The sequence below is a fragment of the Aedes albopictus genome, chromosome 2, assembly GCF_035046485.1.
Source record: "Aedes albopictus strain Foshan chromosome 2, AalbF5, whole genome shotgun sequence".
NCBI lineage: Eukaryota > Metazoa > Arthropoda > Insecta > Diptera > Culicidae > Aedes > Aedes albopictus.
Genome location: NC_085137.1, coordinates 37,481,539 through 37,497,150, shown reverse-complemented (window position 1 = coordinate 37,497,150; position 15,612 = coordinate 37,481,539). Strand labels below are relative to the sequence as shown.

Here is a 15,612-nt window from a genome sequence, read left to right as displayed (position 1 = left end):
TTTTTCTAGATCAAACCGTTATTGATCTGCAGCCGGTTGATAGTGTACCGATTCTAAAGTGCACAAGCTTTGGTGTGCAATTACCCAAAATTAAAAGAAGCAAACATTAAAGTTTAGTTTAGATTAAAGATAGGTTTTATTGTTTACCTAGCAAAACATCGGATCGTCATGTCGTGTTGTATTGCGAGTCTTTAAATCGTATATATATCTTACGCTGTCCTTGAAGAAAAATATTCTTTTCTGAACATTCTCTAAAATTGCTGCATCGATCCTTCCGGGCAAACCATACTCTTCTATGCCGTCTGTGTGATCGACATTTTTCTTTTCCGTATTGTACCTCCAGTAATGATCCATTTTGAAGGCATACATATGTGTTTGTTTATCGTAGAAAATACCATCCAAATTCTTGGGCAGTCCTGGAAATGCTTCATGGATTTTGCGAGGATAACCTACTTGTAACCGGGCATCCTTGAAAACCCACACTTGTTCACCTTTGAATAAAAAGGTATGAAGACCAATGCTTTCTGCGGCGTCCAGTGTTTCTGAAATAAAGTTGTGCTAATAAACTTTGTCAGCATTGTTACTACTAGCTTTACCAGGAGCTCCTGGCCACATCTCGCTGAGTAAAGTCGGCTTATCTCTACCGTTGAACTTTGTGTAGCAGTACTTTCCTGCGATTATGGCTAACGTGTTTTGATAATACAGCATAGCATCGTATTTTGTCAGATCACAAAAAGTTGGTATTCTGGTTGTTGTCTGATTCTGGCGTTTACCGTACTTCATTTGAATATTCTAAAATAATTATCTAAATTTTATTGCCTGGTAACTTCTATTATTCATTCTACACTACTTACCTCAACGTCCTGCTTCGGTACTTCGGAAAAGTGTGTTACAAAATTGGGATACATAACTGAAGCTTTTGAAAAAGAATGTTCTAGCCCGATTGAATGACCGATTTCATGTATTGCAGTCGTGAGAAACAAATCTTTGTTCATGGTTCCGGAGAAGAATTTGGTGTTGAAGTGGATTCCTCCGATCGGCGGGTAAAACGCGTGTGCCAACGTATTATTCCCTAGATCATCTTGACATTTGCTTTCTCTATTAGTATGCCTTCGACCACCAAATGAAATCTCCATATCAGACTTTGGGTCGTTAGACTCAGCGAATTCAAGGTTCGTCACCTTACTCCACTGGTCGAAAGCGTTACGTATAAGATTTTTAACAGTCCTCGAGGGGATTCCCCATGGAGTATTCCTAACGTAGTATGTGAGATAACGCGAGCTCCACTTCTTGTCCTCGCCGAACGCAGCGACGTTACTCACGCCACATGTCGGACTTTGGAGCGATATTTTAGTTTCTCGATCTAGCTCGCCTGTTTCTTTCAGCCCAAATTGCTGTTGATAGCGCAATATTCTGGTATTTGCACCAGCGAAAAAGCGGAGTCCGTTATCATCAGTGTTATCGTTAGTAGTGTAGAATCTGATATCATCAAGGATTTTCTGATAGAAGGTGAAAAGTTATTTATCAAGAATATATTAAGACAGCATGAATACATACCTCTGCGTCATCTTCGGACATGACAGGTTCTTCCAAAGGAACAACGAGAGCAACACTTGTATCACTCGAATTGCTATCACTTGTACTAGGTTCCTGTATTTTTGAGCCAAATTTCAATTTCATTCCTTCTCGAATATTGGGAAACGCAAGAGATGCCTCGTTTTGCTGGATAGCTTCACCAAGTAGTAACATTGCCAATAAGCAGCAACGCCATGTGTCTCCACGAATATTACATTGTTTTACTGCCATTTTCGCGACCGCTACGAACGTGAATGCGCATTAGTCTACTTCTCGAAAGCAACTGACCAAATCATGAATTGCTTGAAAGAATCGAATTTTCTCAGGGAAAACCCTAATGTTGCAGCATATGTGTAACACTTCTTTTTTGCTGACATTACTTCCCAACGGGGTCAAAACCCACTGCTCATGATTGATGAGTGTGAGTTCCTTTTTCGAATACTATCGTGTGGCAGATATGTTTAGAAAAGTTAGAAATTTCTTCAAAACGATGATGAGCATTTCACTTCTGTAAACCAGAATCGTGCATGATGCTGTTTTGAAGTTGTGTGTTATTTATCTGAGCTAGGTAAGGCTCCGTTGTTCGTTTTTATTTTGAGGTTATCTCAAACTTTCCGTTTCTGTTGGGAAATTCAGAAATAATCATTCATTTTTATTGACGCCACTTTACCATTATTGCGCAAATCGTGCCATATTCAGGAATACAGTGCAGTTCAAAATAGACCTGTGCGCCGACTATATTTTGCTCGGCGGCGGCGTGAATCGGCGTGATCAAAATTTGACCATAATTATTTTTTACACTAGATTGAATACCTTTTTAATTCCTATTCGAGTACGTCACTGCGACCAGTTATTAGACGATTAGACCTATTGTGACATTACCGTATCCTTAGTGTGGTGCATTTTTTATTACTCTATTGCAAAAGAAGCGCCAGAAAATATCGATTTTACTACGATTTTTATTTTGTTTTCCTCAAACATTCAGGAGCTATCAAATTTGATAATAAGGTGAGCTATTTACACTTAGAAATCCACTAATGATTAAAGAAAAACTCTTTGAGAAGTCAATGAAGAAACTTCTGGACTGATCACTGCAGGAACTGCTGTACGAATCCATGATGGAACATCTACAAAAATGTCTGGTGGTGCAAGATTCTCCCTTAGAGAGATCCCTGAAAAAACTTATTGGGGAAATCCCAGATTGGCATTTTCACGGAATTTCCGAAGGAATTCTAGGAAGATTCCCAGGAATCCCAAGGAAATTCCAGCAAGAATACCAGAATACCAGGAACATCAGCAGGAATTTCCAAAGAATTTCTAGGAGGTCTCATCGCAAAATATCCAGGGGGAATTCTTGAAGGCATTCCAGGGGGAATCTTCGTAGGAATTCCCTTAGGAACCCCTGAAAGAAGCCCAGCGGGAATCCCCGCAAAAATTAAAAGAGGATTTCTAGCAGTAATCCTCAAAGAATTTCCAGCCGGAATCCTCAAAAGAGCTCCAGTGGGAAATGCCAAGGAAATTCGAGAAAGAGTCTCCAAATGAGGAGAATTCAACGAAAAATATCCAGAAGGAAACTGTAGGAATTCCTGTAAAAATCCCTGAGGGAGGAATTGCCGAATGAATTCCAGGAGAAGTCCTCAAAGCAATTTCAGGATGAATCCTCGTAGGAGTTCCAGGAGGAATCCCCGAAGTAATTCTAGGAGGAGATCCAAGACGAATCCCAAGACGAATGAATTTCAGGAGGAATCCCTGGAGTAATTCCAAATCGAATCCACGAAGAAACTCAAGGAAGAATTCCAAGAGAAATTCCTGAAAGAATTCCAGAAAGAATTCCCGTAGAAATTCTAGGAGGAATTCTTGGAAGAATTCCATGAGAAATCTACAGAGAAATTTTAAGAACGATCCCCGAAGGAATCCCAGAAGGAATTTCAGGAGGAATCCTTGAAGGAAGTTCAAGAGGAATTCCAGAAGGAGTTTCTGGAGGAATATCTGACAAAATTACGAAGGAAATCAGGGAAGGATCCTCGAAGGAATTCCAAAAGGAATCCATGATAAAAATTTAGGAGGAATTCTAGGAGGAATTTCCAAAGAAATTCTAAGAGCAATCTCCGAAAGAATTCCAGGAGGAATCCCCGAAGGAAGTCCAGGAAGAATCCCTGTAGGAAGTCCAAAAGGAATACCCAACGAAATTCCAGGAAGAATTCCCAAAGGAATTCCAGGACAAACCCTCGAAGAAATAACAGGAGAAATCCCAGAGAAACCCACGAAGGAATTCCGGAAGGAATCTCCGAAGGATTTCCAAGCGGAATGCTCAGAAGATTTTCAAGAGGAATCTCCGAAGGAATTCCAAGAGGATTACCCGAACGTTTTCCTGGAGGAGTTCTAAGAGAAATCACTGAAGGAATTCCAGGAGGAAACCTCGAATGATTTCTTCTTGGAAAAGCACGAAAAAAATCAATTTTTTTTAAATTTTGCATTTTTGATTTGGATATAATTTTGCAAAGCTGTTCTAATCAATATAAATAACCATTTTTTCATATTAAAACTTTTTATGGAGTCTCGACTAACTTTCAAATAGGGCCTATGAAAAAATGGAACACATGCAAATTAAAAATCATATCACTGAAACTGCTTGTTTGATCGGAAAGCTGTCTTCGGCAACGTTGTAGATTAATAAATGGCGGCTCTCAGAAAAATACACATTGAAAAATTTATTTAGTTTTTCTTCCAAAAAACTGAATTTTGTTACTAAAAATTGAATATCTCAAAAAGCTATTTTTTCACCTTCGTGATTTTTTGTGAGAATAAAGTTCATTCTGTTAGCTACCATCTGTAAAAATTTCAAATTGGTAAAAAAATGTACAAAAAAGTTATGGCACTTTGAACATTTTCGGTTGTGTGTTTTTTAGAGTGTATGACGAATTCACGCAAACTCGCCGTAGGGGTTTAGCAAAGCTGTCTCTGAATCCGATGGAACTTCTTAGGTATAAAGACTATGTATTTTAAAGCAAGATTGTATACTTTGTTTTTTTTTTTTATTTATCTAGACTAATGTTTGAAAAGGGCTAAAGTATTTGACCGTTTTGCCTTTCTCGTACACCAAGGTGTACCGAAAGGCTATATGTTCACTCCAAAAACGATAATTTGATAGAGCCCTCAGAGGGGTCAAATATTATATACCAATCGACTCAGCTCGACAAGTTGAGATGATGTCTGTGTGTGTATGTGTGTGTGTGTGTGTGTGTGTGTGTGTGTGTGTGTGTGTGTGTGTGTGTGTGTGTGTGTGTGTGTGTGTGTGTGTGTGTGTGTGTGTGTGTGTGTGTGTGTGTGTGTGTGTGTGTGTGTGTGTGTGTGTGTGTGTGTGTGTGTGTGTGTGTGTGTGTGTGTGTGTGTGTGTGTGTGTGTGTGTGTGTGTGTGTGTGTGTACAAAAAGGTCACCTAATTTTTAGATAGTAAACATCAACCGATTTCAACGACCGATGATTCATTCGACGGAGCATTTTGTCCCATTGTTTCCTATTGAAAATGGTTCGGATCGGTCCAGCCGTTCCGGAGTTATGGCCATTTAGGTGTTCCGGATCGGTACCCCAGGAAGGGGCCAGATATGAAAACGCTACAAACCCATGCATGCGACACATCAAACCGCGGCATTTTCGATAACCTGATAAACGGTAAGCAGGAAAATAGTATCAGACCATATCTGAACCGGTAGTGTCCCGGAAACGGTTCCGGGTATCCCACCGGAAGTGGCCAAATATGAAAGTGAACCAAACCTATGCATGCGACACATCAAACCGCGGCTTTTTCGATATCCTGATGAACAGTAGGCAGGAAAACACTCTCAGACCATATCTGAACCGGTAGTGTTCCGAAACCGGTTCCGGGTGTCCCACCGGAAGAGGTCAAATATGAAAGTGAACCAAACACATGCATGCGACACATCAAACCGCGGCTTTTTCTATAACCTGATGAACAGCAGGCAGGAAAACATTCTCAGACCATATCTGAACCGGTAGTGTTCCGGAACCGGTTCCGGGTGTTCCGCCGGAAGTGGCCAAATATGAAAATACACCAAACTCATGCATGCGACACATCAAACAGCGGCTTTTTCGATAACCTGATGAACAGTAGGCAGGAAAACACTCTCAGACCATATCTGAACCGGTAGTGTTCCGGAACCGGTTCCGGGTGTTCCGCCGGAAGTGGCCAAATATGAAAGTACACCAAATCCATGCATGCGACACATCAATCAGCGGCTTTTTCGATAACCTGATGATCAGTAGGTAGGGAAACATTCTCAGACCATATCTGAACCGGTAGTGTTCCGAAACCGGTTCCGGGTGTCCCACCGGAAGAGGTCAAATATGAAAGTGAACCAAACACATGCATGCGACACATCAAACCGCGGCTTTTTCTATAACCTGATGAACAGCAGGCAGGAAAACATTCTCAGACCATATCTGAACCGGTAGTGTTCCGGAACCGGTTCCGGGTGTTCCGCCAGAAGTGGCCAAATATGAAAGTGAACCAAACCTATGCATTCGACGCATCAAATCGCGCCTTTTTTGGCAACCTGATAAACGGTTAACAAGAAAATAGTTTCAGAACATATTTGGAACAACCGAAAATGTTCCGGAACCGGTTCTTGGTGTCCTGCGGCACATTAAACAGCCGATTTTTTAAAAACGTGATGAACGATTAGCAAGAAAATAGACTCAGATCATTTCTAAGATCTTTCTAACGACTACCGATAGTGTTCCGGAATCGATCTAGGGTGTCCCGCCGGAAGTGGCCAAATGCCAAAAGGAACCAAACCCATTCATGCGACACATCAGATAGCGGCTTTTCCGATAACTTGATGTGCGGTTAGCAAGAAAATAGGCTCAGACCACATTATACAAAATAGGTAGTGTTTCAGAACTGTTTCGGTTGTTACGCCGGAAGTGGTCAAATGTAAAAATGAACCAAACTCATCCATTATACGCATCAATCCATGGAAACCTGATAAACAGTTAGCAAGAAACTAGTCTCAAACCATGCATGGGATAATCGGTATTGTCCCGGAATCGGTTCCGGGTGTCCCGCCGAAAGTGGCCAAATGAAAAAGTTATCCTAATCCATGTATGCTATCAGGGGCGTACAATTTCGTTTGAATGATACACTTTCATGCAACATTTGAATGAGTCACTTCAACCGTTTCATACATTTTTCTAATCACTCGGTCGTTATAAAAAACTTTTCCACTCATCGTAGAACTCGGTAGTCTCCCACCCGGTCGCATTGCTTGTGCTTCACCCGGCAGAGCATTAGTGTCTCACTGGTGTGCGCTATTCTCTCAATGGTTACGGGTGCCGATTAATTGGATTTAAGTGGTCGAATTTGTTATCCTCTTTCATAAAACATAATTATCATTCTATTGGCGTGCACCACTATTGAAAAATGTGGTTTAAATAGTGGTTTTAGCATGTTGAAGTATTTCAATGACTCATAAATGAAACGAAAATCCAAGTGTATCATTCCATGTTTCATACACACTTGTTTCTGTAGCAGCAACGAACGAGTGTGTTGCTGGGTGAGAGATGAAGCATCACAGCAGTCCGTTCGTATGGGAAACGGTTTACTACAGCAGTCGTACGTCGTGTTTTCCTTTCGAAATTGTACGACCCTGATGCTATATAGGAGAACGTGCCTCTAGAGCCGACCTACTGATCCTACCGAATGTGGCCAAATATAAAAGTGAACTAAACCTATGCATGCGATACATCAAACCGCGCCTTTTTTATATAACCTGAGGAACAATTAGCAAGAAAATGGGCTTAGACCACATTATAAGCTACCGATAGTGATGCAGAACCAGCATTAGGTGCTTCGTAGGAACTACAAAAGTGAACAAAGTCAATGCAAGCGATTAAAATCTTGACTGAACTAAGGCCACATACATACAGACGTCTCACTCTACTCACTACCCATCGTGCTTGTTTTCAACGGTTGAATTAAATATAAATCGTTTTTGTTTGTTTGACGTTTACTCACTACCGCCATCAAGCCCGCAGCTGCTTGTGAAAGCATTTGACGATTATTTTTTTCTCGACGATGAATATACAGCCTGGATTCGCTGGTTGGGTCACGATTACGCCCCGATTAGCGAATCGTATTCGTTCGTTGGGGCGACTGACATCTGATCAAAATGCTCTAGACACACTCGAGTGACGAGAAATACGTCACGAAACACTCGCATACTTTCACAAATGTTCTGTATACAGGAGCTCCGATGCAACGGCCGTCAGACGTCAAACTCGATTGGACATCTATTTTGACATTGACAGTGCTTTTTAGTTGGGTTTTGCCCCAACCAGTGAACATTCAACCATCGAGACAGCCCATCCTTTGAGTCACCAACGAACGAATCGGGACTGTAATAGCAATATGTTCCAAATGATATGTATGTCTGTTTGTCTGTACTAAAACAATCTCATCAAATCACACCATTTCAGATTCCTGAGGTGTAAAAATATACAGTAGGATGAGTTATATGGGAAAATGAAAATTATCGCATCAATCCCGGACAATTTTTTTTCAATCCTCTTTTGCGTCTTAAACTACTGCGAATTTTTTTTATGGGATTTCGCATGGGAAATTCCACTTGCTTGCATTTTTTGTCAAATTTTACATGAATCTTGTGGCTTCGTGGCCGTGCGGCTAGTGTCACCAAGCATTTAGTCTCTTTGTGCTGGGGAGCGCGGGTTCGATTCCCGCCGCAGCTGTCAGGAAATGTTTTCGGCTGTGCCACTGGGTGTTGCATGCTAGTTCGTTGTCTAGTATCATGCTTCTATCAAAGAACAAATAGCTCACTAGAAGCATTAAATGTGTCCTTTTTTTTTTGTTCTGATAATAAAATATAGCCTAAAGTGTGAAGAAAGAAGTTATATCCTAGCTTGTAGTTATCGTCTTGGTATTGATCGGCCGTGACAGTGAAGGTGCTCAAGCAGTCAACTGAAAATTCTGATATTTTTTAGCTCTGTCTATACGTTTAATAAAAAGTTGGAATATGTTCCATTTATAAGTTTCCCAATTATATTACAATAATTGCTTTTCTTTCTAAATAACGTATTCTCAGGATTCAGGAACAGTTCGGATTACGTCGATGGAAAGATCATGCTTCGGCAGGGTTGCAAAAAAAAAAATGAAAGCATGCAACGAACGTGAGTTTTTGTTTTTGTCTTTTCATCACACCGCTTCTGACGTTGAAGCCTCTTTCCTTCGCAGAGGCGGGTGAGAAGAGAATAAAAATTCTCTCGTCGCTCACATCGTGGCGACGGCGAGATTCAATAACAACATTTTCCCTGTCATTGGCACTCAAAAGAGAAAATTCACCACGCTTGCTTATGGGCCAGTCGCATTCATGCGGCCGTTGTTGACATGAAGCATCCATCAGCGCAGAGCGTGTGTTGATGTTGAGCGTAGATGAGTTTTTCTGTGTTCACTTTCAAGTATCTCACAGCGGAGATGAAAATGAATGCCTAATGCATTCAATTTAGAAGAATTTCATTCAATTGAATGTGATTTTTTTCAACCCTGTGCTTCGGAATAATGGCCCATACACAGAAACTTGCTGAACAAAGCAATAGTGGCAGATTCCAAAAACAGGGACCGATTTCTAGACCGCCCTATAGGTAGGAGATTGTCCGCATCACGACGGTTTCAAACGGAACGGACTCAATATATACCAAAACTTCCGTATGCAATTTTTGAGTTTAGCAATGCCATCTTGACTAGGAAACCTTGACGGATTAAACCCTTGAAAAGGCCCCATACGTACCGAAACGTCGGAAAAATCATAAACTAGTGTTTTCGATTCCCCCAAAAGACTGCAAAGCCAACATTCTGAAGCAAAATCATCCCAGTCGTATCCTAACCAAGGAAAGATCATGAGTACACGTTCGACGAGAAAGGCACTATCACCACTAGGTGGATTAATCTGGGTTTTTTAACTCAATGTAACTTAAAAATGACATTACCTACAAAAAAGTTATGTATGGGTGACTTTTAGATAATCATGCGAACTTTCATAACATTGAAAAAGGTCAGTGCATACTTTAAGGCGTTTTCTTGAAATTTATCAAACTTAAAACTTGAATACTTAAAAATTGAGAAAACTCGTAAAAGTTTTGCGTAGCATTTCGCATTCTGGAGTGGTTAACATATAGTGGAAAACATATTTTTGGCACATGCAAAGGTATTTCATTTACTGATCAATTTCATCCCGAAAGCAAAATTATTTATTTTTTTTTATTTTAAATGATATTTACCTATTGCAATAAAATGATTTGTATTTAGTAAAAGTTTCAATCTCGTTGATTGGTAAGAATCGTGGTCGTACTTGTTTTATTGCTTTGAGTTTGACTTTCTTTAAGTGATCGACTGTACGTTGGATGATATATTTAATTGGCATTTCAGTCTAATTTGGTCAATCAAAAACAACTATATGTTTTCTTAACCCGACGTTTCGGTCCTTATTGGACTTTTTCAAGGGTTCTGTAATGTTTGAGTTTGACCATATCGCTGACTATTCAAAAATTAGACGCCAAAAACTGTGAAAAGTGATTAATTGCATTCGAAATCATGGTAGCATTAGTGGCCAATTTTGGACGGCTCCTCCCCTCTTAAAGTATATTCCAAGCAATATCATAAACTTCCCCTAAAATGCTACGTCTTTATTGGACGATTCCTAACAGCAAATACTTCATGTCATCATTTTGCGTGGTTCTCTTCGGTAGAAAACAAAAGTTTTTTATTCAGGCATTGGCGTAGCTAGGGGGGGGGGGGGGTTCCAGGGGTGCCTGGCACCCCCTAGAATGAATTTGGCACCCCCTAGAATTTTTCCTTGATATTAGCCTAAAACTAAAACTTCACATGATAATTCCAACATTTATTAATGGCGCATTTGAACAAAACTAAAGCTACAAATGGAATGACTTCATTAATCATTTTACGTATTAGCGTTTTGGACTTATATTCTATAATTAAAGCACTAAAAATTATGTTTTTGCTGATTAATTAGTTTAGGATTATCCTGAGACGCTATATGAAATGTGTATCAGTTTTTCGGTTCTGGCAGTGGTCTGGGTGATTAACTTTAACCATTGACAATAAAACTGCACCGCGCTAGCGCTGTATACGACGAGCTTGGTTTTTTAATCAGCAATTTCATTGAAAATTTGTTCTGAAATTTCAACGACAACTCATCTGAATTTCCTTCTACAATTCGTTTTTCAGTTTCTTTGCAAATTTCTTTGGCAATTCCATGGTGATATCTTTTGTAGTTATTTATGATTTCATTTTATTTATAACACTAGTTTACAAAATAAAACGAAAGTCGTGAACTTCCGTCAAAGACCAAAATTTTTGAAGCATAATTTAGCGCTGATTTCGAAACCGTGCTTCAAAAAATTTGAAGTAGAACAGTTTTTGAGTTTTAGCTCAATATCGAGTTTTACAACTTTTTAAAATATGGAATTTCATAAAATTCAAAAATCTTGCGCTTTGTTCAACCAAATTTAAATCTTTTTCCATAAATTAAAAGCTGAATATAATACAATTCGAAATGAAATGAAATTCAAGATATTGGCGAGTTTTGGGGACGATCTCCTTAAATTTTAGCAATTTTTTAAAAAATATATGAAGAAATGTATTTTTTCAATAAGAAAAAAAAAACAATTTAAAAAATCTTTCTCAACGTTTATTTGACAGCGAGTTACAGTAAAAAAATCAGTTCAATCGGAGCATTGATTACGGAGAATGAGATGTGTGAAGTGAGCGACTTTGCTTAAAAATAGAACAAAAATCGATTTCAAATCGTCAACCTTGTATGGAAAGTCGAAAAAAATTCCGCTCTACTGTAATTTTTTTCCTTTGCGTTTTTGAACTCAAGGCATGATTCTACACCAAAAACGATCATCAGCTTACCGAGTTCAAAAATGATGTAAACTAGTGTAATTATTGCTTTTAAAAATTGCTTCGGCAATATGTTTATATTTTTTCAGCATTGTTTTTTTTTATTTTATTCGGAAAATTCTTAGGGTATTCCTTTGGCTGCATCATCGATAATTTTTGCAGCGATTCCTTTGTGAATTACTTCGGTGTTCAGCACTTTCTTTGAACATTTCATTTGTTATTTGTGTCGGAAATCTTACAGTAATTCCTTTCTCATCTTCGGCAATTTTATTTCAAGCTTTTTCGTTAATTCCTCTGTAAAATCCCTAGGCAGTTAATTTGGAAGTTTCTCAAACAATTATTTTGGGAATTCCATGGGAATTCATTTCACATTTTCACAAGAATATACTAATTCTTTGGGAGTTTTTCGGCTATTTCTTTGTGAATTTCTTTGGCCATTCCTTTGCAAATTCTCTGACAGTTCCTTTGGAAACTCAAAAATTCACATTTTACAACGGAATTGTGATTTCCCAAACAATAGCCGAAAATTTTTAAAATGGAGTTTCGGAATCTATTTGCAAAGAATTCTCGAATAAAAAACAACAAAGATATAACAAAACAAAATCCTGCAAAATTCCCACAGAAATGGCTGGATACATTCCATCAAAGTTACATAAAAAGTTTTCAAAACATTGGCAACTGTTTTAGAAATTTCTTAGGTAATTTTGATCCAAATTTATCCAGCTTTTCATTTGGGAATATCTCTGAGAAAAACTATTAAAGGCATTCCTGAAGAAATTATGGAAGCTTTTCGAAAAAAATGCGATCTGAACCAATGCAAAATTGAATTGCCGAAATATATTCCAAAGGGGTTACCGATGAAATTTCCATGAAACTTTCCACAAGTATTAAATACTTTTTTTCTCGAAGGGATTCTCGAAAAAAATTTGGAATAAATTTTCAAAAAGTTGCTTGAAGAATTTCCTAAGAAATTGTCGGCGAAATTCTTAAAGAAATTATTGGCAAAACCATTAAAGGAATTTTTGATGGAATTTCAGAAAGAGTTTCAAAATAGCCGTAATTTTGAAAGAATTGCCGAAGATGTTTTCAAAGAAATTCCCGAGGGATATCTATAAGAAATTTGCCGAAGAAACTTCCAAAGCATTACCGAAAAAGTTCCCAAAGCAATAATAGAGCCGTAGCGTGGTCCCATGGCGCCTTTGGCAAGCGTCCATGTTGGCGCCCCACGACAAATTGACATTGTTAATTTGCTTAAATTTGTAGTTTTTCTTTTTGTTCAAATTTTCTTCAAAAGTTATATTTTGATGTTTCGAAAAAAAACACATTCCCTTCGATTTTGTTTTTATTTTCTTACACTTTTTTTTCATTCGTGTAATTTCTGTAGGAATTTCAATTGGAGTCACCCATAAACTCTCCGAAATTTGCACATTTTGCATTTCAAGAATCTCACTAAGACCAGCTCACTAATTAGAAATAATATTTCAAATTCATAATATAAATACATTATGCATAATTTTCTACAGGAAATCTTACAGTATTTTTCTAAAGTTTTGTTAATTTTGTACTTAATTGAGTTTCACGGGATTTCAGGAATCGTCAAACGAACAATTTTACTAATTTTCGGCCAGGAGAAATTTCTAAAGGAATCTCTACAGAGGTTTATGTTCTCTGGATGATTTCCTGCTGAAATCATTTGAATAAATTATGCAAGAATCTCTAAAGGAGTTTCAGCAAAAATATCCAGAGGAATACAGGATGAAAAACCCTGGAGAAATTTCAGCAAAAAATTCCAATTGAATTCATGGAGTAGCTCTTGCAGGAATTTCTGAAGCAATTTGTGAAGAAATGCCTGTAAGAATATGTAAAGAACAACTGGAAGAATTTCTGAAATGTACCGTGGGTACACAGTCATGGATCACTTAGTGATATTTATTACCTCCAAAATTGAATAAAAATAAAATAAAACCAAAACTACAACTTTGAAAGCACCGTTGGCTACGTTTTGATTTGAACTTTTGATTACCGAACTATTTGAGGTATAATGGCATGTCATTTTTGCGTAAAAATAGAATATTTCACTGTTTACCGAATGCCCTATTATGGATCAGTTCCACGGAGTCCTACATATTATGGATCAATTTGAGCCATATTATGGATCAACGCGTTATTACTCAAAATTCCAACCTTAATATATAATTAGGGTTGGTAAGGCCAAACTACACAGTGTCTTGATTATTTATTGGTGGAGTATCCGATATTACAGAATAAATAAAAAGAAAACATTAAAAATTCCCGAGTCCATGTACTTTGCAAGAGGTACGCCACTAGGGTACAGTGATGTTCTACATCTTAGGTATTATTTTTACTATTATGCGTTTCAAGACACCTGGTTTTCAAGGTTCTATGTTTTTAAATAATGCTTTTGTTACATTAAACTAAAAAAATGCATCGGGAGCGTTGAGCGGGGCGAAAATCAATGTTTGTTTGAAGTGACCCATAATAGCGTCAAACGATCAGTTTCTGGATCACATCATGGATCACTGTTGAAAGTCACATTATCTTAGTATTTTAAACCCAGAATCAAGTAAAACTTCGCTAAATAGATGTAAACATACCTTTTCCGAGGTATACGAGCGCTTTTTATATCAAAATCGATGGATTTCGACACTTTCAGAGCTTATCACTGCAGGAGTAGCTTTTTATGGATTTCGGCTATTTTCTGGCAGTTATGAGAAGACAACTCTATCATTGCAATATAATACATTTGATTTTCAGATTAAGATCTTGAAAATCACTTTTTATCTCAAAAAACAAATAGGATCACGCTACAAAAATCAATTTCGTGCCGAAATATATGATTTGAGCAAGATATTTGACTTTAAACATCAAAGTGATCCCTAACTGTGTAGGAACGGTATTTGGAAGATTTTTTCAAGGAATCCGTGAAAAAGTTTCTCAAGTATTTTTTTTTGGAGATCTAGAAAAAAATCTCTAGAAGGTTTTATGAAGAAATCCCTGGAGGAAGTCGATGGAAGGCTTTCAAAAGAAACACTTAGATATATTTTGGATAATATCAAATGCGATTTTTTTTAACGGCAAATCTGGAGAAAAAAATTAAATGAATTCCAAATTTACGGTTTTCTGGGGGAGTTTATATGGAAATTCATGAAAGGTTTCTTAGCGCAATTCTAGCAGAAATATGTGGAGCAATCCTTAGTAAACATGGAAGAGTTTCTAAGTGATGTGATAGATTTCTTGTTTTTAAAGAAATCTATAGATGACTTTCAGAAGAAAACTTTAGTTGAATTTCCAAAGTAAGCCGTTAAAAAAATAAAAAAAAAACCTTGGAAAAATTCTGAAGGAAATCTTTGGATTTCTAACTGAATCTGTACAGGATTTTCCATTTCCATTGGTTCTTAGGTTCTAATCCTTAAAGATACTTTTGCAGGAATCTCTAGAAGAGTTCCAAAGAAAACTTTGTAATTCTGAGAAATCGTAGAATATTATTCAATAAAATTCTTGGAAAGATATCGGGACAAATCCTTTGGCTAATTTCTGGATAAATTCCTAGATAACTGCCTGAAAGAATTTCTTATGGTATTTAGAAATACCTTTGAGAAATATCAAGAAAAATCTGCAGAAGAATTCTTTACTTTTTTTTTTAAAGGATCTCTGAATGAGTTTCTGAGAAATTTTTAGAGGAATTCTTGAGGAATTTTTTAAAGAAATCTTTTGAGAAAATTTCTGAAATTTTTTGTGTAGGATTTTCTGATGGCAACCTATTAAAAAATTCTAAAAAAATATTTGGGAAAATTGATGAAGTAATTTCTGGAATATAAAAAAATTATTTTGGGGGCTGGGAAAAAAAAATCAATGGTAGTTTTTTTTTTGAAAACGACCAAAAAAATCTGCTAAATTTGCAAGAGATTAAGCGCAAACAAGCATTCACTGGAAAAAACAGTTGATTTTTTTTCATTTAAAATACCGTAAACCGGGGTCAAATTGATATTCGGGTCGAAATTGATCAGACGTTTTTCGGTTAGGTCTGGCATATTTTAAACAGTTTCCTCTCAACTATCGTGC

General features: G+C 37.5%; 1 protein-coding gene across 1 annotated transcript; it reads right to left on the bottom strand.

The window, feature by feature from the left end:
* Positions 1–147: 147 nt before the first annotated feature.
* LOC115263937 (interstitial collagenase) lies at positions 148–1,993 on the bottom strand. Its single transcript, XM_029867241.2, has 4 exons — positions 1,558–1,993; positions 855–1,499; positions 597–792; positions 148–542 (listed from the first exon to the last, which is right to left on the bottom strand). Exons 1-4 carry the CDS (start codon positions 1,804–1,806, stop codon positions 148–150), a joined length of 1,485 nt encoding a protein of 494 aa, XP_029723101.1. The 5' UTR covers positions 1,807–1,993.
* Positions 1,994–15,612: the final 13,619 nt, after the last annotated feature.

Coding starts and splice junctions, on each gene's coding strand:
- LOC115263937 (XM_029867241.2), bottom strand. CDS start 1,806: ATGGCAGTAAAACAATGTAATATTCGTGGAGACACATGGCGTTGCTGC. Junction 1,500..1,557: donor TGTCCGAAGATGACGCAGAG/GTATGTATTCAT, acceptor ACCTTCTATCAG/AAAATCCTTGATGATATCAG. Junction 793..854: donor TACCGAAGCAGGACGTTGAG/GTAAGTAGTGTA, acceptor TAATTATTTTAG/AATATTCAAATGAAGTACGG.